This window comes from Nipponia nippon, unplaced genomic scaffold, assembly GCF_047370975.1.
Source record: "Nipponia nippon isolate SJK-2023a ecotype South Korea unplaced genomic scaffold, ASM4737097v1 scaffold_3, whole genome shotgun sequence".
Classification (NCBI taxonomy): Eukaryota; Metazoa; Chordata; class Aves; order Pelecaniformes; family Threskiornithidae; genus Nipponia; species Nipponia nippon.
The window spans coordinates 124142374-124159536 of NW_028262347.1; the positions used below are offsets into that span (position 1 = coordinate 124142374).

At 39.4% G+C, this 17163-nt stretch overlaps 1 protein-coding gene across 4 annotated transcripts in view; it reads left to right on the forward strand.

Annotated features, from left to right (window-relative positions):
• DOCK1 (dedicator of cytokinesis 1) overlaps positions 1-17163 on the forward strand; it is a 314587-nt gene that overhangs the window by 287674 nt on the left and 9750 nt on the right. For all 4 annotated transcript variants that reach the window (XM_087764572.1, XM_087764573.1, XM_087764574.1 and 1 more), the window contains exons 48-50: positions 3291-3436; positions 7755-7953; positions 13470-13623. In XM_087764572.1, the coding sequence (XP_087620698.1) occupies positions 3291-3436; positions 7755-7953; positions 13470-13623 (499 nt within the window). The remainder of the gene's footprint in view (positions 1-3290; positions 3437-7754; positions 7954-13469; positions 13624-17163) is intronic.

The following is a 17163-nucleotide window of genomic DNA, read 5'->3' on the forward strand; positions in this document are numbered from 1 at the left end:
CAAGATAATTCTTCAATATTCCATTTTTAAGGAACTGGGTTTAAAAAAAAAAACATTTGCCACTGTAGCATGATTTTTCTAGAGCTGAATGTCACCTTTCCATAGATGTCAACCTTTTTAGATGTGAGGGCTGTGCTGCTCTACAGTGGTGTGCAGTCTTACGTACTCCGGCACCACCCTAAATGTAGGCAGGCAATAAAAAGACAGCTGCTGCTTCATGAGATTTAGTAGTGCTGGAGTTCATGCTTTTCTCATTCCAACAAGCTATTTTCAGTTGCTTCTTCGTCTTTAAGGCACAGCCAAGAATTTGGTGGCGTTTCCAGTGGGGTTTTGTTCTGCTTTTAATTTGAGTGCTACCGTCAGGGAGGAAGGCCAAAAGCCAGCATACAGCTTCGTAATTCAGAATATAATTGATAATTCAGTCAAAAGCCCCGTGGATTGGGTGCTATTATATGATCAGTTTTTAAAATGATTTAAAAACCCAAGATGCAAGTAGTTAGAGTTGCTCTAGGACTGACTATGTGGAGCTGATGCCCTGATAATATATTGAAGGCTGCTGGGGTGAGCTTTATCTCTGTCTACTGGTACTCTTGACAGGGTGCTGTAAATGGGCTAAAATTTTTAGGTTTATTTGTGAAATGATGGTAGTATGTGAAATTTGCATACGCAGTACATAACTTCTCGCTGCTGCAGAAAATAAAGCACATCTATTTACCAGAAAAGACCCGCATGTCCTCTAACGCAGAGGTAGCCAGCAGATCGTGCAGACGCTGCCAAGATGACCTGGCGCGGGGCCGGCTCCCTCCCGCCGGCCCCGCGATGGCAAGCTGTGCTGCAAAGGGCTTTAGCTGAACTTGGAATCGTCAGATTTACTCGCCGTTGAGTTGCCTTGTCCGTTTTGGTTCAGGATACATAACTGGGCTTCAAGCTATAGCACTTACCCAATTTTTAGAGAAAATGTTACCTCCAAAAAGCACACAGTGTGGTATCATTTAGGACGATATGCATTTTCCTCAATTTGGACTCAAGAATATCCTATACCAGAAGCCATTTCCCACAAAACGGACTGGTATTAAAACCAAATGATCTCAAAAAGCAGTGATTTATTTTTAAGATTGCACAGATCCACCTTCTGTCAGCAAAAGCCATCTAAAACCAAAGGAAATCACCAGCAGACCATTAATTACTGGGCCGTGGCGCAGGAAAGCCAGCTTGCCAGCCTGCACTTTTGACTGCCATCTCATCTCTGTCCCTGGCTTTCCCTGGCACTCTGGAAGCAGATAAGGAGCTCACACTGTAATCCCATCAACTGCCTTTTAATAAGAAAGCCCATTAGCAGGTCCCAGCAAGCAAAGGACACGGTATCAAATGGAAGGTGCTTCACTGCAAGTGAGTGGTGGCTTCCTTATGAAAACTCCACATTGCATGGTTGCCCCAGTTGGGGTTGGGTCATCATTTTTGGAGGTGCTGCATCAATTCACATGTGTATTGAGGCAGATATTACTTCATGGGCTCAGATTTTGTAGGTCATCTCTGCAGCCATGAGGCTAAAAGCATCTGTAGCTGTGGTTTTCGCCTTGTAGCTAAAAACTCAGTGTCTAAAGGACAATTGCACAGAGAGGAGATCACAGAGAAAATAGTGCCCTCTTCATGCCCTTCGTGCCTTCCTGTCCTTAAACCCACCAAGGCAAGAATATCAGATGGGAGCTCCATCACAATCTAGTCCTTAATAAATTAAGAAATAAAAGATTGAGAAATAGAAAAAAATAAATTGATAACAATTACAAGTTCTCCAGTTTTACTCCTGCCCCTAAATAGGCAGCACTCACTAAACTGATTCTAAAAAGAATGATGCAACCAAGATACACCTGAACAACCTTAAACCAGCACCCTCTTCATCCAGTTCCGATTGTGGTCACTCATGGCTGCATGCCACTGCGTTTATAGACGTTATGCCAATCACATCAATATAAAGAGGGTTTGAATTTGGTTCCAAATTATCTCTGGAACATCCCACAGAGATTTATTCTGAAGAGTGGATGATGCAGGATGTGGTGAGGGAGAGAGCTTCAGCTTTCTGCTCAGTGAGATGCAGAGCATCCTAAACTAAGGAGGCGGCAAGAAAGATGCTGCAGCAGGCAGGGCGGCAAAACCGTGCCAAGCGACGTTGTTCTGTGAGTGCCCAAAACCTCAGCGGAATTGTATGTGCCAGTGAAGTATTCTGTTGTATTTTATGACAGGCCTCCCTTCAGAGATTAATTTTCATTTTTGTCTATGGCAATGACATTTTTTTCTTAATGGGAACACTGAGATCTTACGGGGAACGTGCCAGCCTTTATGGTGTCCTTCTAAGTGGTGTTCCGTTTGTAGTCCTTCAAATCCCATCTTGCTAATATATTTAGGAAGAGAAAAGTTCAAATAGTAATTTATTCCCAAGGAGAACAGGGATAATTGACATTAATGATACTTGCATGTCAGTCACTTCAATAATGTACATTTACATCACCAGGGAGATGACGGGGAAGTCATACGCAGGTGGTGTTATCTTTCTAATTTCACTCTACCCACCAGTAAGAATTGTCAGAATTGATGGAGTTTTATCGCTTCTGTCTTCTTTGTACAAGGCCAATTTACCAGTAGTTGACAGGGTGGAAAATATACCTGTAATTAAACAGCACGAGATTCGTATTTGTTGACTGGAAGAGTTCAATTATTTTATGCATATATCAGTTATTAATGACTGACAAAGCTTGTATAAATATTCAGAACTTTGAAATTGTCTGAAACAAAAAAAAAAATCTTTCATGTATTTTCTTCTTAACCCAGATGTCACTCTGCAAATTGGCTGTCTTGACATAAAGTTCTTCTTAGTGGTTTTTTTCTTTTTTTTCCTTTTTTTTTTTTTAAAAAAAAAAAACTCCGTTTCATTTAAATATACTGACAGGGCAGTCACTTCAATTGCAGAGAAGGATTAAAAAAAAGAAGTTATTCGTAGAAAGCTTCTTTTTTAAAGCCCAGATGTAAAAAAGCATGTAAATACCATTGAAACAAATGAATTATTGGAATATGTTTAAAATTATACATGTGCCAATGAGGACCTAAATATTTCTTCCTAGTCCTTTAAATGGATTTTCTTCAGAATTTCTTTGTTGTTAAACACAACGTAAAATTAAATAATATAAAACTCTACATAGAAGAAAAACCATCAAACGTTTCCACATTACTTTTGGTAACCAGATGTCAGCTATATTGTGATTTAAGAAGTAAGATCTTATATTTCTTTATTGCAGCTTTCAAGTCTGGATGATAGACGAGGCAGTCGGCCACGGTCTATGGTGAGATCCTTCACAATGCCGTCGTCTTCAAGACCCCTCTCCGTTGCATCGGTGTCTTCCATCTCCTCCGACAGCACACCTTCTCGACCTGGCTCGGATGGGTGCGTAGGAAATAGTCATTCAGGGCTTATCTCTGTAAAGCATGATTTGGGGTGCACATCTGTAGGTTTTGAGGATTGTCACCACCCCGCTCCAGGTCTCAGTGCTATCACGGTGTTACTCCTTCCGATCCTACTGACTCCTCCTGCGTCGCAGCATGACGTTTGTTTGATCTCATAAGGAACTGTGGGGTTTTCTGGTTGGGTCTTTTCCTGGTGTATTTTATTCCAGATTTGGTTCATCGTAATACCCCACAAACATTAACGTGACACAGTGGTGTGAGTAGCTAGTGTGGGGTGGGATGGCACTTTTAAGTGACAGCCTAATATTGGCTAAAAAAGCCCAAGCTATACAGACGTTTATCTCGAGATATATTCCTCGTCCTTTTTTTTAACCAACATAAATATGTAATGCTCTTCTTGGTCCTCTTTAAAACAAAGTTAAACAAAACCCCCTAAGCATTCAAACAAAACTCCTCAAACAAACAGGAGATAAATTATCCCCTTGTATTGCAAGTGTAATAGTTCAGAAGTGATCTTTTGCGAAGTCGATGATGAGACGTGTGTTCAGCCGGTCCTGTTGCTGTAAACAGGTGGAGCTTGGGAGAAGGGAGGGATTAGCCAACTGCTCAATCATTTCTTCTCACGTTTGCTGCCAGAGGACATGCTGCTTATGGCAAGATTGTACTTCAAGACCTATCAAGATATTTCACATGAGAACTGGGAATTCTGTTGATGAGCCCTGTCTCACAGTCGCATCCCTCAAAAGAACAAAGTAATCTGTTTTCTCTCTGGGGTTTCCATGCAGCCTCAGAAGTCCCTTTTCCCTCTTCCTCCCCCCAGGCATTCCCATAATCCAGAAACTCAATATTTGACCAAGGCGGCAGTTTTTTAAAGCCTCCTGAAGGGCTGCTAACTTACAAAGATGTGCTAGAAACGTTCGTGTCCCTTGTGCGTCTTCAGAGGCAGTTATTACCTGACTAGAGAGTAAAAGCATCAAGTAAAATTAAATACAGCACCTAAGGACCAACATGATACTTACCTTGATTACAAACAGTTTATTTACCCCTTGGGAAGAACTGCAAACAGAGCGCGATTCAGCTCTCATTACGTTACCCTCTATATGTGTACACGGCGAGTCACGTCGATGTAAATGTAGGCCAGCGGAGACGATAATGCATTTTGACTAACTCATCCACAAAAGTTGTCTTGCTGGAACTTGGGGTTAACTACCACCCCAGATCAGTGGGCCACTTTATTTTATCTCAGAAGAAAAATATTGATTCCTCCCTGCCTGCCTCTACCTCTTTCTCTTTTTCCCTTCAAAATCATTATATATATTTTTCTTTCTCATTGGAGGCTATTTTCTTAAATTTCACCTCTCCATCCCAGCTTTGTTGTAGTAGGTGTCACTTAGCAGTTTTGGAGGATCTCATGAGTCTACTCAGTATGTAGATTAAAAAAACTCACAAAGATCATGGTGCAGCTCAGCTCCTGCTGCGAGCCTGGGGCTATACAGCTGCAATACATGAGAGCAAAATACAATGAACAAATATCATCACTGAGAAGACCTGAAAAAAATCCTCATTTGCTTGGTCAGTGGAGCAGGAGGAGAAAAATCATCAGATGTAAATAACATAATGAAAGACCTCAAAAATTCAAATGACCGTAAAAGTCATGTGGGTGGTTTGTCACTACTGACTTGGAAGAAGTTCACCCATGTACCTACCATAGTTGATTGGGTTTATGGTCAGTTGTCCTGTCCTGCTTTCCATTTCCCCCCTCTTCACATGTTAATTCTGAGATTAGAGGTGAAGCTAAGAAAAACTATTAAAACAGAGCTGACAGACTGTCTTGCCCAGATCACCCAATGTGTATTTTATACCATCTCCAGCTTCTCCTGCTTTGGAGCTTTTAAACAGTAAAAACTCAAAGCTGATGCTGACATAGTATATGCTTTACAACTCCCAACTCTATGTATAAATAAAACTCTGACTTTAAAAAAGGACCTTGGGTTTATTCACTGCTTAAAATGGGACTTAGAAGTACAAATCTGAGCACTTACACGCAGTGGTTGGAAGCGGGGAAGTCCCAGTGTGCCTATGTGATTTGCCGTCTGTTGAAAGTCCTAATGTACTTCAAGTGGGAGCATGGCGTGCTAGCCCATTTTATCACCGATGCATTGCGTAGAAATAATTAATAGTACTAATAATAGTAATGGCTGGAAGGGAAACAATTAATCATTGTCTGAAGAATGGCAATTCCTCTTGTAAACTTGCAGTCAGCCTGCGAGGCAGCTGTCACTGCCCTCCAGCCCAGCGGAGCCTGGCAGAAGCGGCTAAAATATGCAATTTAGGTGGCTAAAAGACACGGTGTCGGGAGAGCTGTCTTCTGGTCTGGGCTTTGTCACTGATGAGCTTTGTGGCTCCAGGCACGTCATTGCCCTCCCTTTCCCCTATCTGTAAAACGGGATGAAAAAAGGTTGCAGTTTTGTCTCCCAAACCGTGTGATTTTGGCTTTGGTTATGCGAGTGATGGCTCAGGGACCGTTGCCGCCGGTACTGGTCTGAGCATCTTTCCATCAAACGAGCTAACTTAGGCTGAAAACTGAAGGGCCTTTAGTGCTTCAAACAACAACAACAAAAAATAGGATATTGCTGCTAATGGAGATGATTAGGATAACTTCACTGCAAATTGTCTGAAATATGAATCCTCCAGTATTTCACAGCAAAGATTGTGGCCTGTACATGCATGCATCACCGTGGCACAATAAATACTTCTCCAGCGTTAAAAAGCAAGCTGGTTTCTTTGTTTGGGGATTGTTGGTTTGGTTTCGGTTTTGTAATGTGGTCATTTGAGACATCCTGTTAAAATCTGTCAGTGTAATTTTGACTGGGGTATGATTTTAGTAGTTTGTTTAGTTTATAATATAAAATAAATTATATAATACTAGCTAAGAATATTTTAGCTTGTTAAGAGCAAAATATCTCTTTACCTTTTATTTAAACTAGTTATTAAAAACAGGTGAGATAAGAGAGGTTCCTTTTAATTACTGAGTGAAAATTAGCTAAAAAGAGTTCTAGTATTACTTAGAATAGTGCTTGTCCTACAAAATAAAAACTCTTTAAAAAATGAAGTTTTCCTTTAAAAGATTGAACCCCTAAATATGTTTTCCTTTGTAGCCAGAAAAAAAAATAGTCATGGACTGTAAAAACTGCAGAGCTGATGGTAGTAGCGTATCAGCCTCGCCTATATTCACACACCTGAAGCATTCCGGGTGGGAAAATATATCTGGTTTTTGAAAACTAACCTTGCCCTTCGTTATTATCTGACCGATTTTTCAATCTTGAGTTTATCTGTAATATCGGAACAGCCAAGCTTGGCCCTCCTGGCTCCCCCTCACCAGGGCGTGCTGGAGGTGAGCAGAGCTGTGGATCTGTGAGTATATGTGTGCATGCTCGTATGGGTATATATGGATATATATCCTCATGCACATATGCAAAACCAAACGTACACACACAGGGTGTTCTTACAGACAAGAATGATGCTTGTGTCTGTGGTTAAACCTCTATACCTCATGCTTTTGTGCAATCTATAGGTGTTTCCTTTGCATTAAGGTTGATGTTGTTTGCTTTTCTGTGAAAAGGTACTGTAGTTTTGATGAGTTATAAGGATTAGAAAGCATTTTATGTTGTGCCTGTTCAACAGAAAATCACTACACCTCTGCAAAACAATTTCTCTGTTGTTACTCCTTCTCTGGGGAATAAATACATCCTCTTTCTCCACCAAAAAATAAAAAGTCTAGGAGGAATTTGGAGACTTGGCTATTTTTTAAAGAAATCCTTAAAGCCATTGGTAGCCGTATGGACTGCCTCCAAGGTGCAGGGGGAGTAGGGGTGACATTTCTTTAATGCATTGCACAAGTACCTGCAGTCGGAAGGTGCTGATTTCCACCGGAGTTTCAGGCGTCTGCTGGCACGCCTGCCGTGGTGCCACAGCATTTACAGTGGGAGTGCTGAATTAGAAACTCATTTTTATGTAAACCACATACAGGGAAACTCGGGAGTTTGTGTAGCTGTAAACCAGTAAATTTACTACAGAGCAGGGAAATACTCAGTACTGGTTCTTCAGCAGCTCTGCAGTAAATTTTATTGTAAGACAATTATGATTGTTATGACCTTCTGCCCCCTCCTTTTCTCTCTAATGAGTTTTCCTGGATTAGCAAAGCATCGTTAACTCAAATGAGACTTCGGGAAATATGTAAATGAAATTAAGTGTTTTGAAAATAGTGTTTTATTGATCCAAGTAACAATTTTCTTTAGGTTTGTGCTGGAGCCCCTCCTGCCGAAAAAGATGCATTCTAGGTCTCAAGATAAATTGGACAAGGATGACCTAGATAAAGATAAGAAAGAAAAGAAGAAAGAGAAAAGGAACAGCAAGCATCAAGAGATATTTGATAAAGAATTTAAATCTACGGATATTTCTCTGCAGCAGTCTGAAGCAGTGATCCTTTCAGAAACGGTAACTTTATTAGCAAGTAATGCTTTATCTAATTCTGAGCAGTGTTCTTTCTCTTTTTTTTAAACAAAAATGTTGATTTTTATGATTATAGTTCATTTTTAGACCAAAAATAACTCTAAGGGAATACGCTACGATGTTAATATATGTGATAATGAATCAAAAATACAGATTTTATTTACAGTGTAAAAAAATCATGATATCTCATATGAAAATCTTACCAAAAGCGATATCTGAGTATTTGATAAAAGGAACCAAAGGTATATCCTAAGTAAAATAAATGCTACCATTTTAGCAGCCTTTTGAATTCATGATTCCCAATAGATCATGATGGGTTTTCTCGTATTTCAGCTGACTACTGCAAGACACTTTTTGGTGGAAATGTTACAAGGTCATTTCGTGGATGGCAATTACGTATTCTTGAAAGGCTATTTTGAGCAGAAAATCGTAAGCAGTTCCAGTGGTGGCTGTGTGTAAGAATATTAACTACAGGGCATATCTCTCTTAAGCCCTCTCATCTTGGCATATATTTAATTCACTGAAACTGTCATAAAGGCTTAGGTAACTTGAGAAGTTTTAGCTCTGAAATTGAAAGCAAGGCCATTTTAAGCTGGAGCAGGGAGTGCGTGAACTAACTGTAACCTCCAAATCTCTGCCTGGACACCTGTTTGGAGGCCAATAGTTTAAAACTTGTCCTCCAGGAATAAAGGTAATGTTCTTTTAAAGATTCACACAAGTACTTGTAGAGCCAACTTTTAACTCAGCAGAGTCTTTTGTTGGTGGCTGTGTCATTTACATTGGACTTTTGAAACGATTTCTCTCTGACCTGTGATGACTAGGTCCTTTAAGTCTTTCTGTTTGGTATTTGCAGCAGAATATTACTTAGCTGTTCAGCCATAGTTCCTCTGTTTTCTGGATTTGCTCCTTCTTTTCCATCTAGAGATGAGCTAATCTCCCAGATGTGTCTTCTGACATCTTGGAAGATCAGAGTTGTTTTGTCTGATGTGGCCTTAGACCCAGTATTAGCTCAGCAAAAACTCAGATAAAACCCCTTTTGTGCATCTCAGGCTTTTCACCCAAACTCCTTTGAAGCCAGTGAGCTTTTCCATTGACTTCAGTAAATTTTGGATCAGCCCTGGTTTGTTTAAATGGAGATTTCCTCCTGCAAAAGCCAGTCAGGTGAGCATCGTTAGAGTGTTTTCAGACAGCAAATAGATTTTGCATAGATTTCCATACGTCTCATCTTTCTGACGCAATGCGTTCAACTCTGTACATTGCAGCAGTTGTATTTTGACTAAGCCTGAACATTGCAATGGTAGGGCTTGCACTCGCGTCTCCCAGATCCCCAAATAGACTAGGAAAGCTTGTGGAAGAAAAGCATTAGCCACAGGAGAAGAAAATTATATTTCAGGGCAGCTCAAACAGTTGGACTTGCAGAAACCCATGAGACCAGATGGGAGGCGTCCAAGGATGCTGGAGAGCTGGTTGATGTCACTGCAGGGTCACTGTCATCTCTGAGAGGGTCTTGGATATTGGAGAAGATTTCTTATGACTGGAAGAATGCAAATGCTGCCTGGAAAGGAGGACATGATAACCCTTCAAGGCATATTCCCATTTGTCATCTGAAGAACCAAAACGAGCAAAGCCCAGCATGGTTTGACTCAAGTTTTCCACTCTTCCAAGTCAAGAGCTTTCAGTGGATGACTGGTATGACTAATTTTCCACTGGTTATAGAGAGGGAAGGAAATTAAATGTCAGAATTAGTTACCTACAGTTACTTTGAGCTTCTTGAAATCCACAGATCAATAAAATTAAAAGGAGTTTACTGGTGAGAGAAAAACTCTCCCTTTTCAGTATCTGCGAACTACTTGAGCTCCAAAATGACCAAGTCAATTTTTAATGCTTGATGTTAGTGTGGTTCATTTTCTATTGTAGGTGAAATAGAGGAATCACTTTTGAGATTAGTTTACAAGAGTGGTTGTACAGTTCCTATTGCTGTCTTCAGGAATTTTGTACAGATGATGTGAAGAATTTTAAAGATAAAATTTGTCTTGTCTTGAAATTTTTGCACTCTGGAGACTTATGTCCCCTATTAATGATATAAAAGGGAAATTGTTATCTTTTGTGAGTAAGAATTCAGCTTTTCCATTGTTCTACTTTTGTGGGATTCACTGTGTGCAAGTTCCCTTTTTAAGTTGAAATTGCTCCCAAAGCACTGTTACTGCTGTGTTTTATGAAGAAAAAGGCATTTTGATTTCTCTTGCATTAGGAGCTTGGAAGCAGAAAGTTTGCTAGCTTAAAAAATGATGATGATGAAATGGAGGGGGGGAAAATTAAGGATTTTTTTTTTTTTTTCCAAAAAAAGTTGGAATCCAGATTTGACTAGAAATGGAAATTAAAATAAAGATTTAAAGGCCTTTTAAAGTGAGATTTTAGTAATAAACTACTATTAGTTACTAGATTTTGTATTGGAGTTACTGGATTCCTTCTGTAGAGAATTTTAGAACTCACTTGTACCATTGCTGATACAATTACAAGATTTCTGTTATTCGGCAAATTTTCTCATGGATTCTTAGTTTTGACTTCTAAAATATTTGGGGGTTTTACAGCAGAAGACATGCTTTTCTTTAGTACGATGACAATTCATAAGTACTGTCAAGAAAACGAATGAAAGAATAGCAGCCAGCTTGGATTTGTCAACGCTGTTGGTCATTCACCATCAACATTGATCGGTTGAGCCCTTCTTCCTTCTTTCTGCGGCAGAGGAGGAGGTTCTGTGGGCAGGAATGAGGCGGCAGACCCCCGATGTGCCAACGTCAGCATGACTTTGGGCACGTCTCACGCCATGTTCTCATGAGCAAGACTGGGCGATGAAGTCTGGTCTAAGGTGATGCTGAAGGATACACAGCAGCCTGCAAGAACTGCGCTCAATATTGTCACTGGTGAGGCAGAGTAAATGAGAACCCGTGATGGATTTGGGTAGCGGGATATGTCAAAATAATCTTATGTGCAGAAGCCTAGCGCGTGGTCAGCCTCTTAATCGCTGGCTCTGTCTCATGTCATTAATAGGAGGGTTTGGTGTGTGTCACTGCTGTTTCATCCAGGTGTCATCACAGTTTACAACCAGCCCGTGCCAGTCGTAGCTGGTAAATAACAGCCTTGTGCTTGACAGTTCAGAAGTCTGGTTTCAGATATTCACCCCCCACACACATGCTCACACAGAATTATCTGTTGCCTGACAACACTCGCATTCTAAATTATTCTTTGCCCACCACAAGTCCGTAGTTACCAGTGATTTGCTTTCAGGAGGGAAGGACGCATCAATAACCTTATATATGAATCTGTTCTGGATCCTGTGTTATTCCCTACTAATTGGTCTGTGCAATGTAATTGCAAGCATGATACCAAATTTACAGAGAATATCAAGCGAGAGGTGCAGCAGGCATGTCAGACAGCGGTCAGTACCATCTCTGCAGAGCTTCTGCTACTCTTTTCAAAGAGGATGTTGTCTAATGAAATGAGCGTTTCCATCACTGCGATGGACTCTTACATAGGAACTTCTTTTTTTCCAATCAAATGAATCTTCGTGGAAGAACATGGAAAGATTATAAAACTGCAGAATTATTTCATGGAGCTTTTACATTTTCTTTAAAAAGGAGCAGAGGCCGTTTTGTCTGAAATACTTTTTTCCAGATTTCACTGTACTTGTAATGAATTTATTGACTGATCAAAACCCAAGCCCTAATTACAGAGATCTTGTACTACTGTGATCTTATCAGAAGATAAATTAAGCACTTCGGTATGTGAAGATGATCAGTAATGTCTTTATAGTTTTCTAGAGATTTAGATCTTCTTTTAAGCATCACATAAACTTCTTTAACATAAATTCTCATTGTTAGTTCTTTGATGCCATGAGCTGATAGCAAACCTAACATTGAAGCCAGGTAGTTAACAGACCACTTGAAAGCTTGTGTAAGAAATCAGAGTAACAGGCTGTACATTTTATTGATTTAATGGCATTTAACATCACTCACTATTGATCCTGCTTTCATTAGACCAAAAAAAATTAGCAATGGGTTCATTATGGATTAGTGGTCTCCCGAGAGTTCATATTCCCTAGCAGAACTGTGATTTATATGAAGCTTTAAGATAAGGACCAAGCTTGTCAGTCACAGAAGTTAAAATTTATTTGAGATAAGTAGCTACAGACCAGGTTAACTTGGGAACTGGATTCTAGGTCTTGGTTTTTCTCTTGATTCTGGCATTGCAGCTTTCCTAATCAATTAGTGTATTTCCTTAGTTGCTTTTTTATAATTATATGACTCCGAGAAAGTGATTACTGTGCTTATCCATTCTACTAACATGCTTTAAAAGATCTTCAAAGAAGAAACCTTTGGAATCTTTAGGACTTGAATTTTAGTATCAGGCAAATTTCTGAACGGTTACCCCGAGGTCTTGATGAACTTTCAAAAAAAGTTACATACTTTATGGTCATTCATTTCTTATAAAAGGGTCTCAGAGACACAGCCGTTTATGCAAACCCTTCTAGGGCTTGTTTTCTGAAAATAAAAGGAAGCACTCACACCTCATTTTAGATTTCTCCTTCACAACATACTTTTTAAAGAAACATTGTGAAATGACAGAATTCTTCAAAAAAGCATGAACTGCTGCTGGCATTTTCTGTTTTGTCCTAAGGCAGCACCTTGGCTGTTCTTCCCATCTTAATTTCAGGTTGCTGCTCCATTTTCTGTGATCTCCTGGAAAAAAAAAAATTCCTTTCTTCACTGCGATTATGAGAAATATGGGGGCCAGTGGATGGGTCACAAACAGTAGAGCTCAGAATTAAACTCAGTAAAAGGAATCACCTTAACAAAAGCATTAGCTGCCCATCAGATTACAAGTATCATTGCAGGGTTTCTGATGGAAAACTGAAATGGACTTTGAAGCAGGCAGACCAAAACAATAAGGGTATCTCAGTGAATTGAACATAAGCACAAACATGAACCATCAAGAAAGTGTTTCTGCACAGATGATGTCTTCCTCAAAAGAGTTTGATGGTGCAAACAATTAAAGAGATAAATTTTAACAGGGAAGTGGAGCCATGTGAGAAGAAAGAAAAGATTTTGAATGCTGTATAATCTTGTGTAGGGATATAGACTTCCTTAGCTGTTGTTAAGCAAGTGTTTGGGGAATTGGCTCATTGCTTCAGAAAAATATGCCAGGCTATGGGAAGGTATGTGCATTAAGTCTCATTGCGATTCCTGGGGAGAAGGGAAGAACATTTGGAGCTGTGAAATACTGCATTAAATCAGAAGTATTGTATGTTATCATTGCCCTGTTACTGTTTAGGAGGTAGTGGGGAAAATGCAGCAATCCCAAGGTCTGCTGCTCAGTAACAACGTGTATTCCTTTACTGTCTCACCTTGATGAGCCGTGGTGGTACAGGCCAGTATCTGCCTGGACTCGTGCCATGCTGCAGTGAAACAACTAGGATTTTCGTTGGTTTTGTCCTTGTGCAGATCAGCCCGCTAAGACCACAGAGACCAAAAAGCCAAGTCATAAATGTCATTTCAAGCGAAAGACGTTTCTCCGTCTCTCCGTCACCTCCCAGCTCCCAAGTGACGCCACCCCCGATAACTCCACGGACAAAACTTTCCTTCAGCATACAGTCCAGTAAGTCTTTAATTGAATTTTATTTTCCTAGAGTATTTTATGCAAAATAACTTCTGGTGGGGAGACGCGTTTCCTGAGCATTGCAGTACACCGTGGTTTGAGTTCTTTGAGTTAGCCTTTATGCCGTCACCATGGGATTGCTTGCAGGAGCAAGAACTTGCCTCTTAACGTCACGCTCCTTGCATTTGCCAGCAAAAATTATTTCAACGTTTTACAAAAGCAAGCAAAATTGTTGCACTGAAAAAGTTTATTTCCCTTTTCAAGTAATCATTAAAAATTACTTAGGTATAGAGTAACTGTCAAAAATTAGCATTGTACTTGATTCTATATTAGATTTAGGGCATTTGTAGCGTAAAGGCTGAAAAAATAATCTTTTAATATAATTGTACCTTAAAAGAACTCTTGTTTGCTATACAGTCAGTACAAGCCAAAGGGGGAAAAAAGTCAGTCTTTTTGATGTATTTTTTGTTTGACATTGACATCTATTACTCAGTTTTTCTGCAAAATATTGTATGTTTGCTTCAGTCTTCAGGAAACCCAGTTGCAAAACTGGGTTTAATACAACACCTATTTCTTTACAGTGCTGTTTTCGAAAAACTGTTATTCAGAGTTTTCAGTTGCTAGCATGTGACAAAAAAAAAAAAAAGATCTTTTTGATACATGTACCCAAATGCTAGTACAACAGTCGAGAGTTAAATGTTAGTGAAGAGGAGATGATCAGTTTTAAGAAAAAATTCTTGTTTGATCAAGGTCACTTTGTTCTATGTACTTTTTTTGATACTCAAAACCTTTTCCCTTAAAGAGCGTTTTAGAGAAGTTCTTGTTGCCAGTCGCAGATATATGTCCTGTGAGCAGGAATGTGTTTATTCTACAAATCTACAGCAACAGAATTGTCTTCTAAAAGGCATGTGGCTTTGTTTTAATGATTTGAAATTGTTGGTTGCAAACACATGGAGGAGGGATAAGCAGGTGCAAATCCATGCAGCGTTTCCTTTGCGTAGTCAGACGCCCGAAACCAGTATTTTGATAACTGTGCGCTCCTTTCATTACAGCTTGATAGCCAGAAACTACCAGTATGCTAAAAACTGGAAATACAGAGTAGTAGAGTATATATACTCCTGCAAAAAATATTCTTTGAATTGGATTATTTCTTCCTGTATACATTTTATTATAACTAACTTGATCTCTTTTTTCTTTAAAAGTATCTGAAATGATCGTGTTTTTCTGAGAATATCTATGTCTGTCTGCTGGAGATTTCTGGCTGTTATGGAAAATAGGTTCAGCTTATTGCAAAATCCATGGGACTTGTCCGTAATTGTTTAAGGAATTGTAGTGATAAAATTTTTTAGGAATTCCAAGGGTAAAGAAGTTACTTCAGTGCACAAATTGGCTAAAAGCAGTTAATGGGTTGCTAAGCAATATTGCTTGCTTGTTAGCTGGCAGTTTAGGAGAATGGAGTGTAAAATTTGATCATTAGGTTAAGATGAAAAAAAAGTCATCTAACTGATCTCTCGCCAGTTCAAAGATGTTCTCAGTGGCACCCGTCCAGTAAGGAATAAATATTCAGAGCGTACTAGTCTGATGAAACACCTTGAATAATGATAGCAAACCAGAAATTATGCGTAATTATTTGTATAGTGACTGAGTGAGTGAGGTATAGTTCAGCTGAATTGAGCAGGAGAAAATTAATAGGTCTGTAGCAAATAGATCTTGAAACACGACTGAAAATTACTGACGTTTGTGTTCGATACTTGTTTCTGCAGGAGGGTAGATGACTCCTGGATTTCATTAAACTGGGTGAGAGATGAGCTAGTCAGGGCAAATAATTTTTTTCATTATAGAATATTGTTGACCTACTAAATAGCTTGCCAGACTGAATGCAGATATGCTGTTAATGTATATTATGAACTGTTCACGTGGATGGAAATACTCTGTCCACATTTACAGGGGTTTATTGCTGTCTTACAAAAGGATGAGGTTGTGAAGGTGCCATGTACAGACTGTAGGAATGCAGCGGGGGCTGTGGAAAATTAGAGCTGTAACAGGAGCTGGGGACTGTAGGGAAAAGGACAGAAGTAGAGCAGGACGCGGTTGCGTGGACAGCCGGTGACCATCCAGGTTGTTCTGAGTATTGCAGACCTTAGAGTTGCCTCCAGACGTAGTTTCCTCTGCAGCTCTAGCGAAAGCATTGCTCACCTGCCTTTCCATGGCTCTTCCAAATGTCAGCCTTAAAGAAACAAAGGGGTTGTGTAACTCCTAACAAAATTTGTCTTGCCATCTTCTTGGTAGCACCTATTAGTCTACATGTAATGGCTTAGATGAAGTTAGTAGATACTGTAATATCATGTAAAATACAAAGATGAAGCGTTCAGGGCAGTTAAATTCAGCTACTAAAAGGCTGTAAGGCTAAATTTCTCATGTTTCTCTATGAACAGGGAAGTGATGCTGAGAATGAAGAGGGAAGTTCATGTGCAGCATCAGTGTTTAGATACAGATGTTTTCCAGTTATATCTTTTAATGACATGAGTTTAGCAGAAGTAGATTCTGTTGGAGAGATTTAAAGGAGTTATGAATGCATTATGAATGTTTGGGGAGTGGAGAAAGCCTGTTTGTGTAGAAAAGGAAGGATGAAAAACAGGAGCAATGGAAAAAGCAATGAGAAATTCAGGTCCTGGAGGGCAAACAACGCTTTTCAGTCTGATGTAGAAGCCGCCACTGAAAGTTTGAAGTCCCGGGATGGAAAATATTCTTCTTCCTGGCGTAGCTGAAAGTTCAAGTGAAAGGATGAGGAGCAAAATTACAGATTTCAGTGACAAATCAATACAGCCACCTTACAGTTAAATCGTGTTAGTGAGAGGCCATTTTAGAGAGCAGCGAAAGGACCCTTTTTGTAAGATACTGATAGGAACCTTGCAATAAAAATTTCTGCATAAACAAGTCCTCTACTTGTTTCACAAATCACCCCAGTAAAATAAAAATAACCTTTTTTCATTTCCTAAATGAAAACACTTCCCTAATTTATCAAAAATAAATTAAGTTTCTTATCTCGTAGAGCTCACAGTGGGTTTTGCCTGTGTTAAAATGACTGAATTACCCTGAAATACACCGTGGGTGGATTTCTACACAAAAACCTATGTATCACTCAGGCCTCAATAAACTTTATTGTCCCTCAGGCTATTCGCCTTTACAGCACGTACCTGCTAGGATTTATCTGCTAAGAAAAGGGAACTTTCTACCCCGCAAACAGTAATAATAAATGTTTTGTACTTTCTCTTGCGTGATTTTATTTACTCAACAACTAATGACTGCTCATTTATTATAGTTACCTGGAGTTTGAAAGTTTTTGAGAGAGATGTAGTTAAATATAGGCTTTCATTTGTGCATTTTATTAACAAGAAGCTTTTATTTTACTGGGGGAAAGTAAATAAAGCTTAGCTCAATTATATTTTCTTAGTGCACTTACCAAAACTTCTGTTGTGTATTAATGTGCAAGGTGAAAATGCAGAGCTTACAGCTGAGAAAATTATATTTGCTAAGCTA